Below are 18,631 nucleotides of genomic sequence, written 5' to 3' on the forward strand. Positions count from 1 at the left end.
CCCAACTTTCCCTCCCTCTTGCCTTCAGTCTGGTCAAATATGCACCATGGTCTGACCACTCTCCCAGACCTTCCCAGCTCCAGCCTTTGCTGCCTACCTCCCCATTTTTTCTCATACTGTCATTCTCCTAATAAAATCAAACACATTTAATCCATCTTGGCATTTGTTTTTCAAAAGGACTCAGACCAACATAGTCATCTTCTCACCTCCTATATTTTGCTTGTTTATTATATTTATCTTTTACTGCCTTCTAGAATATAAGTTCCAGCAGAGCAGGAATTTTGTTTATCCATGTATCTCAAACATCTAGCACAGTACCTGACACATCATTGGGGCTCAACAAATATGTGCAGAATAAATGGATAACAAATGCTGAAAATTAGCAATTATTAGTATTATCAGCTAAATAAATGAATAAACACATGATGATCCCAATCAGTTATTACAGTTTTGCTCCCTCCTAAATCCCCTGATTCTCTTATTTAATCTAGTCCTCCCCTTACACTAGAAAACACTTGGGTTTTCCCATTACAGAAATGAGATTTAAGAGGTAAATTGGTTTTAGGAAAAGATCCAGACTAATAATTGGATGGCTGCCATCTGTTCTGAGCAGCAAATATGCAATTCTGACTGAGATATTTATCACTACCGCTCTCTTGTCTTTAATTTCAGCCAGGATCTGCAGATACACAAAATCAAAATTTTTAAAGGTTTGATCTTTTAAGCTTAAATATCCATCCAATAGCATTCAAGCTTGGCCCACACCTGGTCAATTCTCCCATTCTCTAGTCTCCCTAAATGTCCCTTGAGGATGTATGAGTAAAGACAAACTACACTCATGTATGACTTCAGACTGTGGAAACTGGTGAGTTTCACCTTAGGGTTCTATGGTAGGGTGACTTTAAATGACAATATGGGGAAATCTTTTCTCACTAGGGCCACAAAGGTCACCCAGAGGAGATCCCCACAGAGTTCTAACTAAGGGGTTTATAACCAGCTCTAAGTGTTCTGGGAGCGAGATGGGGGAGGAGGCTGGGGGCCCAACTCTTTCTCATAACGACTGATGTAAACTTCAGCCTGTGTTTCACATTGCCCTGTTTCTTGGGCAGAACTGATGAATGGCTATTAGAAAGTCCAGGTTCCAATCCTGGCATTGCTACTTATTGCCTGTGTGACAAATGACCTCTCTGAGCCTCAGTTCCCTCATTTTTAAAATAGGGCTAATATTGCCAGCACCTTGTAAGAAATATCCAACATAAAACATTTGCCTATAGAGAGTACTGAACAAATGTTAGCCATTATTATTACTGATATCAATAATGCAAAGGAAATAAGAACATCTGTTCAATGTTTGGGGTGTCCTTTTAACCTCTTCAGCTGAATGTTGATATGAAGGTGCTTGATAGCATCTAAACATGTAACAATGAGATAGATGGTAATTAGGATTTATTACATCAAAATTTAACTAAAGAAATGGTAGGGGAAAGAACACAAAGTCAGTCATAAAGCTTCCCAGCCTCTGCTTTGACCTAAGAGTTTCGCTGGGCTTGACTTCCTCTTTCTAAAGGGCCAGGGAATACTCACATGGTGTCAGACTACATGAGTTACAGAATGTCTCATCACACTTTCAAAGTCTCATTCCTTTCTCTTGCATAACTGGTGAGGTCAAGATGGGCAACTTTCTGAGTGTCATTGCTGAATAGGATCCAAGAAAGAACTGCATTCCATAGAAATCCAAGACAAGAAATAAGGGAGGGTGGTACTTGACATTTAAACCACACTGAACACAGCCGGTGGACCAAGTTCTTAACAGAGTCACGTTAATGCCTTTAATTTCTCCATGACCTAAAGATTCCAAAACTTGAAACAAACTGCTGAAGTAGGAGGGGAAGGGAAAGGCAAGGGCAGCCTGACGTAAGTTTACCACTATATTAAATTCTAAAGTTACTCTAGAATTTTGTATTCTTATCTAAATGCAATTAAAGGAAGAAAGGCAAGCAAGTGACTTGATCCAGTCAAGGTAAGGCTTTGTCTTTGCAACTCTGGAGGACAGTACAGGTAAACAACTTTGTACAAATACACACAGACCCACACATGCAGAGATTTGCTTGTGTGTGGCTAGAGCAGAGGCTGATTAAGCACTCAGTGCATGGGCTTCTAGCGCTACTCCTAGGAAAGAATGAATTGGGTAAGGAACAGTTAATAAGAAAATGTGCCTTGCTAACTGTGCACATTACAACAAAGAGCTGGCAGCTCCTGAAGGAAAAGGGCTTGTACGGCTGCCGTTCAAACTTGTCAGTCAGCCCGTGCTAGCAGCCTCAGCGTCTGCTTCCCCAGCACACCCTCATTACATGTGTCTGGCCTGATCTGTACATCTGCTCAGAGACGCTCCTGCCGAGTCGGGGATTTCTGCTTTTCTCCACCGCTGCCAAAGCGGATTTCTCCCTGCTTCTCTGACACCTCCACTCCTCTCCCCAAGGAGGCTCCTGCTTTATGGTAGTTTTGGACTTCCCTCACTGGCTGCCTGTCCTTGACTTCTAGAATGGAAGAAGCTGAGCTGGTGAAGGAGAGACTCCAGGCCATCACAGTAAGTCTTGCATACAGTTATAACTCATGGAGAAGGTTGCTCATACAAACAACAGAAGCGTTGCTAGCTGCCCCGGCCGCTGAGCCCCGTAAGTGGAAAAACAGAACTGTCACCTTTCATGGACGACGGGTCTCTGCCACTCTCTTAACCCTGGTGACCCTCTGTAACTCTTGGTTTTCCGAACCTGAGTACAGGGCAAATGTTCTTGATTTCCACAAAAACTGTGCCTATGTTTTAAATAGCAGTCAGAAGTTTTTAAGGCAGTTTGGTTAACCTCCTATGTACCTTAAAAAAAATGCAGATTTTCCTTAAATTTATATTCGACAAACAGTAGATCAAAAAACAGATCCCTAACTTGGAAACTTTTTTAAACAATTAATTCACCAAAAAGTTAAAATCTTTTAAAAGGAGGAGAGAAAAAGAAATAAAACAAATGACTTGAAACTTTTTATTTGTAGTTGTGGAAGTGTGTCCAGAAAGCCTAACAAAATTAAAATGAATGTCGTTGTACTTAAGCTAAGCATTAAACAAGAGAAAAGTAGGTAAAAGCATGTATCAGATTAATTCTAAGATATCAGTTTCCAGCAGAGTCACAAACTGAATAAGATCCTGATAAAGGAATGCAATGCATGCAATGCAATGGATTTGGAAAATATTTCGTTAATACCGGGAAGGAGAATAGTGCATTTTTTATGTTTGTTCTGGGAAAGAGTCAAAGTGTGAAATGAATTACTTTCCTTAAATGATCCAGCTTTTTTTTTTTTTTTTAATTTTCCAAAATCCTCTATTTGGCAGTAACCTGGAAATCTCTGGCACAATCACTTATCATTAGCTACAACTTATAATTTTTTTAAAGAAAAACCACTTTGGAAATCAACATCCCAATTTTTTCAGCATTTTCTGCCACTGAAATTAACCGTCAGGAGTACTTTTTAAAAACTGATGCATAATATCACAGATGCGGATTTATTAATTTCAATGTATATTGGACATTACTATCTATAAAAATAACTCTTCATTGCCTTGTGGAAAGAAAACTGATGCAAAATCAGGGTGGGTAGAAAGATATTACTCTTTGCTCTTCAAAGTCCCACAGCATAAATTATTACTATGCTAAGCCCAATTTAGAATTTTTATTAGAAGGATACAATGTTTCAGTTCCACCCAGAAAGATGCAATAACTTGAAATATTTTCTCAGCCAATGGTTAGGAACCAAAAATCCACAGATAAAATTGGCACTTTTCCATAAGACAGTGTTCTCGAAATGTCCAACTTCTAATTAGTACATTTTCCTTTCAGAAAACCTTGGTTTGGATTATTGTTGGTTTTGCTTTGTTCTTTTCTGTTGTTAAACTCAGCCACCATTTCAGCTGTCCCGCTTTAAGGGACAGGAACTGGGCTCTGCTCTGTTGTTTTTGGCGTGGGCCTTTTAGGTTACAGCTGTTGTCTAAAGGTTACTGTATTAGACTGTGTGACTTGTGTGGGCACAAGCTCCGCTTTTCCTGATGCTTCTATCTCCTAATTAACTAAATTAAATCATGTATCCAATGAAATCCACAAGTAGCCCCTTGTTCCACATTTTCCTTTTTGAATCACAGCCCACCCTTGCTTCCACCTTTTTTACACCCAGTGCACCTTACAACTCGTACTAAAGCGCATGTGTTCTAAAGGTATGACTGCATACAGTTATTCAGGAAAACTAGGAATTTTCACAGAGGGTTCCAAATGCAAATAGAACTAGAACAAAAGTCATAATGCCTTAAATGCCTTACAAGCAGACAAGACAATAAATAGGTTTTTGAATATACTGGTGTGTGTTTTTATGATCATTTAAAAAATAAAATAAAATAACAACTACTTTTCGGAATATTTCATTAGCTTAACCATATCCCATTAGAAAGAATTAAGCAAATCTCCAAAGTAAAATCACAAAGTAATTCTATTTTGGAAGTAAGATACTTGTATAAAGATTGTAGAGAAAAAATTGAGAAGAGTTTGTGGGAGCAAATCTCCAATAGTGTACACCTCACCAGACTAAGTCCAGTCACAATGGTCACCACCTAAAAGGAAAAAATGGAGCAGTGGTGTGTCCATGGAAACAACACATCCACTCATCTCCCCTGGACACCCTGGGAAATGCCAGCTTTCTCCACCCTTGCCTTACGCAGGAAGCCACCTCAGCTATTGCCCTTCCCCCTGGGGAAATGAAAACACACAGTGTCCAGAGAGTTTGCAGGGATTGTTTCACTTTTGGAAGTACTTAAAATCTTCAAAATCTCTGACCTAGACTAAAACTCAGAGACAATATCCTAATTTTAACTGTTTTCCTCTTATTTCCCTACACTGAAATAATTTTTATATACTTTATAAAATCATAAGACAAAATCAAAATCATAAGACAATTGCCCAATGTAACCCAACACAGCAACTCATAGGCTCTTTGTTAGAAAAAATAAAAAACTTTTGACAGTCTAAGAAAGATCTATTTGATTATTATACTAAAAGTTATCCCTCCAATTCCTGGCTGTGTAATGAAATAATCTTCACTGTTATATTTATTCCACATGATTTTGAGCGTCCAAAAAGTCATTATTTCCACTGCAAGGAATTTAAAAAACAAATGTATATGCCTATAACTTGACAGACTCAAGTGCCAGTCTTATTGTTCCTCTTTTTAAAAAATCAGATTAAGCGTAGTAAGTAGATGGAATGTGACACCAGGCTCTCAAACTGAAAACAAAATTACTGTGATGGTGACATTCATTTCTCATATCAGTAAGTTGAATTTTAGATTAGTCAGAAGTCCTTCTCAAAGACTTTAAGAGGGGGAATTCCCTGGCGGTCCAGGGGTGAGGACTCTGTGTTTTCACTGCCGAGGGGGTGGATTGGGTTGGGCAACTAAGATCCCGTAAGCCACAGGGCGAGGCCAAAAAAAAAAAAAAACAAACTTAAAGAGAATAAAGGCAAAATTATGAAAGTACACAGAAATGATTGTTTAAAAGAAGGCACCTCATTTGGGTATACCAAATATGGGTTATATTTTGTACACTTACTCTCATGTTTCTCCTTCATTACTTTATCCATGTACAGGCATACCTTGGAGATACTGCAGGTTTGGTTCTAGACCACTGCAATAAAGCAAATATCATAAAAAAGCGAGTCACACAAATTTTTTAGTTTCCCAGTAGAGATAAAACTTATGTTTGGACTGCATAATACTATTGCATAACATAATACAGTAGTATTATGTCTAAAAAATAACGTATACACCTTAATTAAAAAAGACTTTATTGCTAAAAAATGCTAACCATCATGTCTTCAGCGAGTTGTAATCTTTTTGCCATAGTAACATCAAAGATCACTGATCACAGACAAAGAAATACTGTATGTTTTCACTTATATGTGAAATCTAAAAAATAAAACAAACAAACAATTATCACAAAACAGAAGCAGACACAGAGGAAAAACTAGTGGTTACGAGAGTAGGGGGAGAGGTGAGGGGCAAAATAGGCAAAGGAGATTAAAGGTACAAACTATTAGGTATAAAATAAATAAGTTACAAGGAGGTAATGTACAGCATGGGGAATACAGTCAGTATTTTATAATAAATTTGTATGGAGTGCAATCTATAAAAATATTGAATTGCTAGGTTGTACACCTGAAACTAATATAATATTGTAAGTCAACTATACTTCAATTTAAAAAAAAGACTGCTCACAATGAAAAAAGCCAAACAAAAAGATCCCTGATCACAGACCACCATAACAAATATAATAATAATGAAAAAGTTTGAAGTATTGCAACAATCAGCAAAATGTAAAAGTGATCAAATGCTGTTGAAAAAACGGCGCCAATAGACTTGCTCCGCGCCCGTTGTCACAAACCTTCAAACTGTAAAAAAAGAGAAAAAAGCAGTATCTATGGAGCGAAATAAAAGTGAAGCACAATAAAATGAGGTACACCTGTACCAACTCTTCACTTACTAAATTAATGGTCAAAGTATATCTTAGCCAAAGAGTTTAGTTTTCAACTCTAAGTGGAAAACAGGGTACTTCAAACTAATTAAATATTACATTGATTAAAAGGTCTCTTGAGGCTTAAGTTAGTACATAGTGTTTTAACAAATAGCGGATTTTGATACAAAAGGAGAGCTACTGAAGTAGGTGATTGGAAATGTGCTTTGAATATCACTGGAACTGATAATACCAATGTCTCCAGCGTTCTCAGGAAGAGTGAGATGAAGGACTGAAAGAGTTACCCCTACAGGGTTCCTCTCTGGAAGTAAACATGGTCCACACCAAAGAATGATGAAAAGGTGCAGGTAAATTTCCCTCAGAAAGAGCAAGATCCCCTTATGACCACTAATATCCTATACTACTCACATCCTCCTCCAACAAGGAACACGTTTTCTTGTCTCCACTCCGATGGTGACATTAGAAAATACTGTTACTAAATACCATGGGGAGACTCAGACTGGAAAACTCCTAGATCTTAAACTGGCTAGAGATCATAGATTCACAAAAATAGGACTGTTTGGGGTGAGGGGGTTGAGCTCAGAAGAATTCTGAGAACTAGAAGCAATGTACAGAGAACAAACCAGCTGAGGAGAAAGGGGGTAAGAATAAAGCTGATATTTTTACTCTTTTCAAAGCTTAACCTTTAATGTTAGAAATGCATGTTATCCACTCATTCTCTCATTCCCTTTATTCAATTTATGGTTATTGAGCACTTACTCTGTGCCAAACCTCACGCATTCACATTAAAATAAGTGAAGAAAAGGGAATCAGGAGTGTCAGGAGTGGTATGGGATGGGTTGCAATTTGCAGTAGCATGGTCAGGATGGGCCTCATGGAGAGGGTGACATTTGATCATAGATGAAGGAGGTGAGCTTGGTCAAAAGTTAGACAACAGCAATAATCACAAGGACAAGCACCTGCCTAGGACTGACTCCTTTTGGTAATGAACCACTTAAAGGCCTGATGCTGGAATCTGAGCAACAGATTTGCAGGCCAAATCTGCTCATGACGCAGAATTATCAAGAGCTCTCACATTTCCCCGGATCCACTCCCTATTTTGTTCCACTCCCAAGGAATTTTTTCTCGACTTGTAAACATAGGAATGTAGGAGGTAGAAAGCTCTTTACATAAAACAGAAATCTACCCAATACAAAAGACCACTATTAAAACAATAACATAAATACACACAGGTTCTATTAATAGTTACTTCCTCAGCACGTTTCCTCTCACTAGACACCCCACCTCATCTCGTTCTCTTTTTTTTCAATATCTGGAATCTTCTAACACTTAATAAAACAGTTAATGACCTCAAAGCAGGACCTGCTACATAATTTGTGAGGCCCCGTACAAGATGAACATGTGGGGATCCCTGCTCAAAAAGTGTTCAGAATTTCAAGGTGGTAACAGCAGAAGTTTAAAAGCATTCAGACTAAGCACTGGGCCCTTCTGAGCATGGTGCCCTCATGTATGACTTCACAGGTCACATGTCCAAGAAGCCTAGGCTGCTGGCCAGGTACATTTTTTTTCCCTGTTCATTCTTCCTGTACAAATGAGAGCATGAAAACAAGTGCAAGCCAGCCTGGATCTTGACAGAAGTTAGACCTTAACATGTGTTTGGATCGCTGTGTTATTTAGAGCTCTAAGGACTCCTTAAAGTAATAATGACTAAAAGGAAGCATAATGAACCATTGTTCCACTGTACCTCGCGGTTAAGACAAAGTTACAGGAAGAGTTCCCAATTTGTCATGAGCATCCCAAGACATTCACATAAAGATGGTATGTGGAGATACAGGAATCTCCTAAGTAAAGATGTCCTGTGCCACTATATTCAAACAATAAAGCCTCCGCACAATTTTCCACAGTGCTATACTGAGATTACATGTTTCTTCCAGAGAGGGAAAGGTTTCTTCAAACAAAAGTACTATACCACATTTCTTTGCCAAACATAATAGCCCACCCACAAAGGAGACCATGTGATGAGGTATAATAATTTTGATAGCTTATTAAGGAAACTGCCTTTTGATAACCAGGGGTGGTTTTTCCAGTGTGCTACAGAGCGATAATGCTACTTTGCAAAGCCCTCTACTGACAAGGATCCCCATGAACTTTCTCAACATTACTAGATGGTGAAAAGGAAAAGCTTCTTTTATAGAAAACTGTGATTAAAACAAACCAGAGAGTAAGTCTAACAAGAGTCTAAACAAGTACAGCATAGTTCAGGCTAAAACCAAAACAGAGCTTCCACTTCCTAATCTAAAGTCTCAAACTACCTAGCTTCTCTTGAAATAAAATAAGAATATTTTAATTTTTAATTTATTTAAATGGCAGTGGTGTCATTCTGGGGAGCTCAAGAAGTTTCCTCACCAGGAACCCTGTGACATGTCTATTTTTCTAAAACACCATAGGAGCAGTTTGAGTGAGATCTGAACTTACGGTTTTTATGTAAAACCCCAGTGACTGGATTCACTCTAACCATTTCAGACATAGAGCCAGGTTATTTTCTGAACCTCTGGCTTCTGTCTTAAGCATAAAGTTTTCAATGTGTAACTGCATCAATGATTGATATGGGGTGATACAACATGTTAAAAGGAGCTACAAGAGCTACTCAAAATCAATCTATGCTAACAAATATAGATATAAAGATATATCCTAAGCACAAGAATTCTGCGATTAAAAATAATAATAACACTAAACTCCCAGTCCATCCCTCCCCCATCCCCCTCTCCCTTGGTAACCATAAGTCTGTTCTCTATGTCCATGAGTCTGTTTCTGTTTTGTAAATAAGTTCATTTGTGTCACATTTTAGATTCCACAAATAAGTGATATCCTATGGTATTTGTCTTTCTTTGTCTGACTTACTTCACTTAGTATGATAATATCTAGGTCCATCCATGCTGCTGCAAATGGCATTATTTCATTCCTTTTTATGGCTGAGTAATACTCCGAGGTATATATGTACCACATCTTCTTTATCCTTTCATCTAATGATGGACATTTAGGCTGTTTCCATGTCTTGGCTATTGTGAATAGTGCTGCTATGAACACAGGGGTGCATGTATCTCTTTGAATTATAGTTTTAGGAGTTTGGAGTTAGTAGATGCAAACTATTACATATAGAATGGATAAACAACAAGGTCCTACTGTATAGCACAGGGAACTATATTCAACATCCTGAGATAAACCATAATGGAAAAGAATATTAAAAAGAATATATATATATATAAGCTGAATCACTTTGCTGTACAGCAGAAATTAACACAACATTATAAATCAACTGTACTTCAATTTTTTTAAAAATGATGGAAAAAATAGGGCTTCCCTGGTGACGCAGTGGTTGAGAGTCCTCCTGCCGATGCAGGGGACACGGGTTCGTGCCCCGGTCCGGGAGGATCCCATATGCCGCGGAGCAGCTGGGCCCGTGAGCCATGGCCGCTGAGCCTGCGCGTCCAGAGCCTGTGCTCCGCAACGGGAGAGGCCACAACAGTGAGAGGCCCGAGTACCGCCAAAAAAAAAAAAAAAGATGGAAAAAATAATAACAGTTTGGGGTTAACATATACACATTACTATATATAAAATAGATAACCAACAAGGACCTACTGTGTAATACAGGGAACTATCCTCAGTATCTTGTAATAACCTATAATGGAAAAGAATCTGAAAAAGAATATATATATATATATATAAATATATATATATATAAAACTGAATCACTTTGCTGTACACTTGAAACGAACACATTGTAAATTATACTTCAATTTAAAAAATAATAATAACCTATTCTTGCATAGCATTTAGACTTTAAAAATAAAAACAAAGACTTTCACATTCATTATCTCATTTGTCCAAACCGTCGTATGAGTATTTTCAAAAGCAGATGTTGCCATCCCCATTTTATAGGTGAAAAACCTAAGACCAAGGAAAGCTAAGGGATTAGATAAATAGTAGAAAATGGCAGAGTCTCTGCTCATAACATCACAATAAATTCTAGTAAACTTCAAAACCATAAACCTCACCCTTGTTCAGAACTTCCTCTGTTGTTCACTCTTAATAAAGTTTGAAGTGGAGCAAAGAGAAGAATCTATGGAGGTTCTGCTTCACGTAATCCCCTTTTTTAACCCGAACCAGTCCTTCACACCCTGAAGTCTCCTCTCCTCTTCCCCAGGCTGATAGGAGTAGAAGTGGGAAAGGAAAGAATGTGATGCCATTGCAGAAGCATTTGTTATTGCTTCAACAGGATTGGGACAGAATCATTTTTCGGAGCATCCCATATTCTAAGCCTCGGTTACCTTCTCCCCATCCCACTTCCACTACATAGTCTCTTCCCTTCCAGCCAGGATTTCTTAAGGCAAAGACATTGTTGCATCTCTCACAGCTCCCCTCAACACTGAGCTCCACACTAGCTGGAGCCCAAAAAACCCATTATGAATAAGTGAATGAGTGAATACCATCAAGCAGAAAGGAGGGAGACAGCTAATGATTGTCCACCCAGCTAACAGATTTTTTTTTTTTTACTGAAGACATGGCCAAGTTTACCATCACCCTTTGATTATTCAGGAGTTTGTTTTGTGTTTATCCTTGTTTTGTTTTGTTGTTTTGTTCTGTCACAATTCATTAGAACAAACAGGAAAGGGTAGACAAAGGAATAAAAGAGTAGAACATAAACCACATTCTATTTAGAGATCTGTCAGAATTTGTTGTAAAGCTGGGAAAGAAGACTAAATTTACTAAATAAAATGAGGTTTAGAAAATTTGTGCTTTTTAATTCACCCCATAAATAGCAGTGATAACTACATCCAATTCCCATGGCTAACATATGAATTAGGGTTTTTCAAAGCTAAATTCAGAAATAATCATAGGACCAGGAGAAAACTTAGAGATTTCATCCACATTCCCATCTGGATTGTACCATGCTCAAGAGATGCTCATCCAGTTTCTCCTTGAGCACTTCCAATATCAGGTGGATTAATACCTCCCAAAATACCCTATTCCATTTGAGAACAACTCTCTGTGTTAAGAGTTCTGACATAATGTGGCAGAATCTAGTTTCCTTTAACTGCTTCCCAATCATGACTCTAGCCATTGAAGCTGTACAGCTTTATTTTCTTGATTTCAATCATTCCTCAGATCACAGGCTCATTCTAGACACTCTTTTAAATGTCAGTGTCACTCTTAAAATTTGGTGCTGAGAGTTAAACAGAACACTCTGACCAGTACAGAGACCTTACTGCTATAATTTCCCTTGTTTGGCTAATCGTATTTCTACAGATATATTTGGGAAGTGATAAGGAGTAGTATAAGGAGCATTATATTTGGAATTATAGAAAATTAGGATCAATAGCAATTCCAACACTAGACCAACTTTATGACTTGGGGAAGCTGATAAACTCTCTGGTCCTCACTTCAGTGTCTCTAAAATTAATAATGAATTAACCTGAAAGCTCAGTATTCAGATACACAATGAATATACAAAAATCAATAGCTTTCTGAAAAACAATAATTAGTCAGAAATTGTAATGTGAAAACATCCCATTCCTGATAGCTACATTTTTTTTAAAACTGTTGAAACCTAAAAATAATCCTATTTAGAAAATGTGCAGAATTTATATGAAGAAACCTTTATGTTTTTATACCTACTAAGGAACTGTGCAGGATATATATAGTGAAACTTTACTAAGTGATATAATATATATGTCTAGAGAAGCACACCATTCCTTGAGGTAAAGTTTGAATACAAAAAAGCTGTCATATATTTTCAAATTTATTTTAAGCTTAATGCAATTCCGATCAAAATCTCTAACGAGGCATTCTTGTTCACTTCTGATGGCACCATGAAATTGCTAAAACAGGATGATTTGGCAATTGGTAAAAGAAAACTCAAAAACTGTTTTACCCTTTGACCAAGAATTTCATTAACAAGGAAATTTATATAAAGAAAAATAAGAGATGCATACAAGATGGATTCCTAAGATGTTCATAGCATAATAAAATCATTTCTTATAGTATATAGTACAAAAGTGGAAGCAAATTCAACGTCCAAAAATAGGCACTAGTTGAATAAACACAGTGCAAATATACATGTGTGTATATATATGCATGTATGTGAAATAGAATAATGTGCATCCATTAAAAATAATTTAGAGGGCTTCCCTGGTGGCGCAGTGGTTGAGAGTCTGCCTGCCGATGCAGGGGACACGGGTTCGTGCCCCGGTCCGGGAAGATCCCACATGCCGCGGAGCGGCTGGGCCCGTGAGCCATGGCCGCTGAGCCTGTGCGTCCAGAGCCTGTGCTCCGCAACGGGAGAGGCCACAGCAGTGAGAGGCCCGTGTACCGCAAAAATAATAATAATAATAATAATTTAGAAAACTATTTAATGACATGGTATATCATTATGTTCATGATATATTAAAAAAATAAGATTACTAAGTGTGTAACATACAATTCAAATTTTATATGAGCTATAATATATCATGCAGATGTAAATCATATATAACAGTAACGATCTCTGATTATCTCTGGATAAAGATAATTACTATTAGAAGTAACTTTTAAAATTCCATCAGGGTGTGTGGTTTTTTTGTTTGTTTGGTTGATTGGTTGTTGATTTTTTTTTTTTTTTTTTTGGCTTGGTAGGGAGTGATGAAGCATAAGGAATTGGTTGAGTTTTCAATTTAGTTTCTATTGGAATGTAACAAAATGATTCCAAAGTCTAACTGGAAAAATAAACTACTGCTACTAATCAAGACATTTTAAAGAAAAGCAACAAAGGAAAACTTGCCCAATAAAATGTTAAATTATCTCATTGGTGCTACATAGTATCAAAATCTATAACTAAAGACACTATACAGATAACCTAGAGCCAGGCCCTAATGTACATTTTTTTGTGTGTAAATGATAAAAGTTAGTAAATGATAAAATTAGTAAACAAAAAAAGTAAACCAATAGGAAAGAATTCTTTGATAAAACTTCAGATTTAGTTTAAAATTTGGGAAAAAAATATTAGACCCTCAGCATTTACCATAAATCAAAATTAATTAGGCTGGATTTAAGAGGTTTTTTTTAAACTCTTTAGGAAACTGGAAGAAAATATGGGTGAATAATTACTGTATCTCAGATAGTAAAAGATATTAAAAGCATAAAAGCAATAGGAAAGGGCTTCCCTGGTGGCTCAGTGGTTGAGAGTCCTCCTGCCGATGCAGGGGACACGGGTTCGTGCCCCGGTCCGGGAAGATCCCACATGCCGCGGAGTGGCTGGGCCCATGAGCCATGGCTGCTGAGCCTGCGCATCCAGAGCCTGTGCTCCTGTGCAACGGGAGAGGCCACAACAGTGAGAGGCCCGCATACCGCAAAAACAAAAAACAAAACAAAACAAAAAAACGCAACAGGAATAATCTTTCAGTAATTCTAGGAACACCATAAATAAAATTTAAAGGCAAATAGGAAAAATTATTTACAACTAGTATGGCAAACAAAAGGTTACTATTCCTAATTCAAAGAGTTCTTACAAATTGTTGATTAATTAATAAGCTTTATCCAAAAATAGGTAGCCATCACAAACAGGAAATTTTAAAAAATAAATAATACAAATGGCCAAGAAAATTATGAAAAATATTTGACCACACTAATATCAGAAATCTGATTAAGACATCAAGATAAGACACTATTTTTGCTCTACTTATATTGCTAAAGGATCTTTTACTTATAATATTCCTAATTAGAGTGAGGTAATGGACACTGTTTTGCAGAAATATAAGTTAAAATAACTTTTCATTGAAGTCCTTTTACCAATCTACATCAAGAATTTTTAAAACATCCGTACCCCTTGACGAGCTAACTAAATTCTAGGGACCAATACTGAGGAAATAATCAGACAAAAGTGGTCAAAATTTTACAAATAAGGAACTTTATCATACAACTACTTATAACAGCAAAAGATTCAAAACAACCTAAAAGGCAGAAAAAGGGAGACTGATTAAGCAAATTACAATATTCTGAATAAAATTCAATATTTTTATTAATAAAATTCAATTAAATGAGAAATGCTCATGACACAATATTAAGTGCAAAAGGTGGAACGCAAAACTGTGTGTATGGGCGTCCTTGCATGGTTTTCACATGTATGTCTGTATACATTTTCATATCTGTGTTTTGGGTACACTGAAGAAACATTGGAATAAAATGCACCAAAATGTATATAGTAGTTACTTCTAAAGTAGTGGGAGTATAGGAGATTTTTATATTTTTCTTTAAAGTCGTCTAGATTTTTCAACTGTTCTGCAATTAACATATCCTATAAATTTCATAGGGTACATTTATTAATAATAAAATTAATCATTAATTTGGGTCCCTTTTTCCTACCAGACAAGATGTTTGAAATCTTGGCTTGGTCATCTTCTATTTCATTGGTTCCCAAACCGGGCTGTTCATTAAAGTTGCCTGGAGCAGCTTCTAGCAACAAGTCTTCCAGTGCACACCCACTTCACCCTTGAAATTCTGGTTCAGAAAATTAGCTAAATATGTTTATGTTTACTTTTTTATTGGGCTTAGTTTTTTTTTTTTTATATACAGCAGGTTCTTATTAGTCATCAATATTATACACATCAGTGTATACATGTCAATCCCAATCACCCAATTCAGCACACCACCATCCCCACGCCCCCACCGTTATCCCCCCTTGGTGACGATACGTTTGTTCTCTACATCTATGTCTCAACTTCTGCCCTGCAAACCGGTTCATCTGTACCCTTTCTCTAGGTTCCACATATATGCACTAATATACGATATTTGTTTTTCTCTTTCTGACGTACTTCACTCTGTATGAAAGTCTCTAGATCCATCCACATCTCAACAAATGACTCAATTTCGTTCCTTTTTATGGCTGAGTAATATTCCATTGTATATATGTACCACAACTTCTTTATCCATTTGTCTGTCGATGTGCATTTAGGTTGCTTCCATGACCTGCCTATTGTAAAAAGTGCTGCAATGAACATTGGGGTGCATGTGTCTTTTTGAATTATGGTTTTCTCTGGGTATATGCCCAGTAGTAGGATTACTGGATCATATGGTAATTCTATTTTTAGGTCTTTAAGGAACCTCCATACTGTTCTCCATAGTGGCTCTATCAATTTACATTCCCACCAACAGTACAAGAGGGTTCCCTTTTCTCCACACCCTCTACAGCATTTGTTGTTTGTAGATTTTCTGATGATGCCCATTCTAACTGGTGTCAGGTGACACCTCATTATACTTTTGATTTGCATTTCTCTAATAATTAGTGATGTTGAGCAGCTTTTAATGTGCTTCTTGGCCATCTGTATGTCTTCTTTGGAGAAATGTCTATTTAGGTCTTCTGCCCATTTTTGGATTGGGTTGTTTGTTTCTTTAATATTGAGCTGCATGAGCTCTATTTTTTTTTTTTTTTTTTTTTTTTTTGGGTATTCGGGGCTCTCACTTCTGTGGCCTCTCCCATTGTGGAGCACAGGCTCCAGACATGCAGGCTCAGCGGCCATGGCCCATGGGCCCAGCCGCTCCACAGCATGTGGGATCTTTCTGGACTGGGGCACGAACCCGTGTCCCCTGCATCAGCAGGCGTACATCAACCACTGTGCCACCAGGGAAGCCCCTGCATGAGCTCTTCATATATTTTGGAGATTAATCCTTTGTCTGTTGATTCGTTTGAAAATACTTTCTCCCATCCTGAGGGTTGTCTTTCCATCTTGTTTATGGTGTCCTTTGCTGTGCAAAAGCTTTTAAGTTTCATTAGGTCCCATTTGTTTTTTTTTTTGTTTTTATTTCCAATACTCTAGGAGGTGGATCAAAAAAGGTCTTGCTGTGACTTATGTTAAAGAGTGTTCTTCCTATGTTTTCCTCTAAGAGTTTTATATTGTCCTGTCTCATATTTAGGTCTTTAGTCCATTTTGATTTTATTTTTGTGTATGGTGTTAGAGAGTGTTCTAATTTCATTCTTTTACATGTAGCTGTCCAGTTTTCCCAGCACCACTTATTGAAGAGACTGTCTTTTCTCCATTGTATATCTCTGCCTCCTTTCTCATAGATTAGTTGACCATAGGTTCATGGGTTTATCTCTGGGCTTTCTATCTTGTTCCATTGATCTGTATTTCTGTTTTTGTGCCAGTACCATATTGTCTTGATTATTGTAGCTTTGTAGTATAGTCTGAAGTCAGGGAGTCTGATTCCTCCAGCTCCATTTTTTTCCCTCAAGACTGCTTTGGCTATTCAGGGTCTTTTGTGTCTCCATACAAATTTTAAGATTACTTGTTCTAGTTCCGTAAAACATGCCATTGGTAATTTGATAGGGATTGCATTGAATCTGTAGATTGCTTTGGGTAGCATAGTCATTTTCACAATATTGATTCTTCCAACACAAGAAAATGGTATATCTCTCCATCTATTTGTATCATCTTTAATTTCTTTCATCACTGTCTTGTAGTTTTCTGCATACAGGTCTTTTGTCTCCCTAGGTAGGTTTATTCCTAGGTATTTTATTCTTTTTGTTGCAATGGTAAGTGGGAGTGTTTCCTTAATTTCTCTTTCAGATTTTTCATCATTAGTGTATAGGAATGCAAGAGATTTCTGTGCATTAATGTTGTATCCTGCAACTGTACCAAATTCATTGATTAGCTCTAGTAGTTTTCTGGTGGCATTTTTAGGATTCTCTATGTATACTATCATGTCATCTGCAAAGAGTGACAGTTTTACTTCTTCTTTTCCAATTTGTATTCCTTTTATTTCTTTTTCTTCTCTGATTGCCGTGGATAGAAGTTCCAAGACTATGTTGAATAATAATGGTGAGAGTGGACATCCTTGTCTTGTTCCTGATCTTAGAGGAAATGCTTTCACTTTTTCACCATTGAGAATGAAGTTTGCTATGGGTTTGTCATATATGGCCTTTATTATGTTAGAGGTAGGTTCCCTCTATGTCCCTTTCTGTAGAGTTTTTATCATAAATGGGTGCTGAATTTTGTCAAAAGCTTTTTCTGCATCTATTGAGATGATCATATGGTTTTTATCCTTCAATTTGTTAATATGGTGTATCACATTGATTGTTTTGCATATATTGAAGAATCCTTGCATTCCTAGAATAAACCCCACTTGATCATGGTGTATGATCCTTTTAATGTGCTGTTGGATTCTGTTTGCTAGTATTTTGTTGAGGATTTTTGCATCTATGTTCATCAGTGATATAGGCCTGTAGTTTTCTTTCTTTGTGACATCCTTGTCTGGTTTTGGTATCAAGGTGATGATGGCCTCATAGAATGAGTTTGGGAGTGTTCCTTCCTCTGCAATTTTTTGGAAGAGTTTGAGAAGGATGGGTGTTAGCTCTTCTCTAAATATTTGATAGAATTCACCTGTGAAGCCATCTGGTCCTGGACTTTTGTTTGTTGGAAGATTTTTAATCGCAGTTTCAATTTCATTACTAGTGATTGGTCTGTTCATATTTTCTGTTTCTTCTTGGTTCAGTATTGGAAGGTTATACCTTTCTAAGAATTTGTCCATTTCTTCCAGGTTGTCTATTTTATTGGCATAGAGTTGCTTGTAGTAGTCTCTTAGGATTCTTTGTATTTCTGCGGTGTCTGTTGTAACTTCTCCTTTTTCATTCCTAATTTTATTGATTTGAGTCCTCTCCCTCTTTTTCTTGATGAGTCTGGCTAATGGTTTATCAATTTTGTTTATCTTCTCAAAGAAACAGCTTTTAGTTTTATTAATCTCTGCTATTGTTTCTTTGTTTCTATTTCATTTTTTTCTGCTCTGATCTTTATGATTTCTTTCCTTCTGCTAACTTTGGGTTTTGTTTGTTCTTCTTTCTCTAGTTTCTTTAGGTGTAAGGTTAGATTTTTTATTTGAGATAGTTCTTGTTTCTTGAGGTAGGCTTGTGTAGCTATAAACTTCCCTCTTAAAACTGCTTTTGCTGCATCCCACATGTTTTGGATCATCGTGTTTTCATTGTCATTTGTCTCTAGGTAGTTTTTGATTTCCTCTTTGATTTCTTCGGTGATCTCTTGGTTA

At 37.1% G+C, this 18,631-nt stretch overlaps 1 protein-coding gene across 1 annotated transcript in view; it reads left to right on the forward strand.

The window, feature by feature from the left end:
- Positions 1-2,109: 2,109 nt before the first annotated feature.
- Positions 2,110-18,631, forward strand: part of PALMD (palmdelphin) — a 55,497-nt gene continuing 38,975 nt past the window's right edge. Inside the window, exon 1 of the mRNA XM_027114444.1 lies at positions 2,110-2,587. Coding sequence (XP_026970245.1) covers positions 2,543-2,587 — 45 coding nt within the window. The 5' untranslated portion in view covers positions 2,110-2,542. The remainder of the gene's footprint in view (positions 2,588-18,631) is intronic.

The sequence above is a fragment of the Aethalodelphis obliquidens genome, unplaced genomic scaffold (assembly GCF_003676395.1).
Source record: "Aethalodelphis obliquidens isolate GAN/ISIS:26980383/991018 unplaced genomic scaffold, ASM367639v1 scaffold13, whole genome shotgun sequence".
NCBI lineage: Eukaryota > Metazoa > Chordata > Mammalia > Artiodactyla > Delphinidae > Aethalodelphis > Aethalodelphis obliquidens.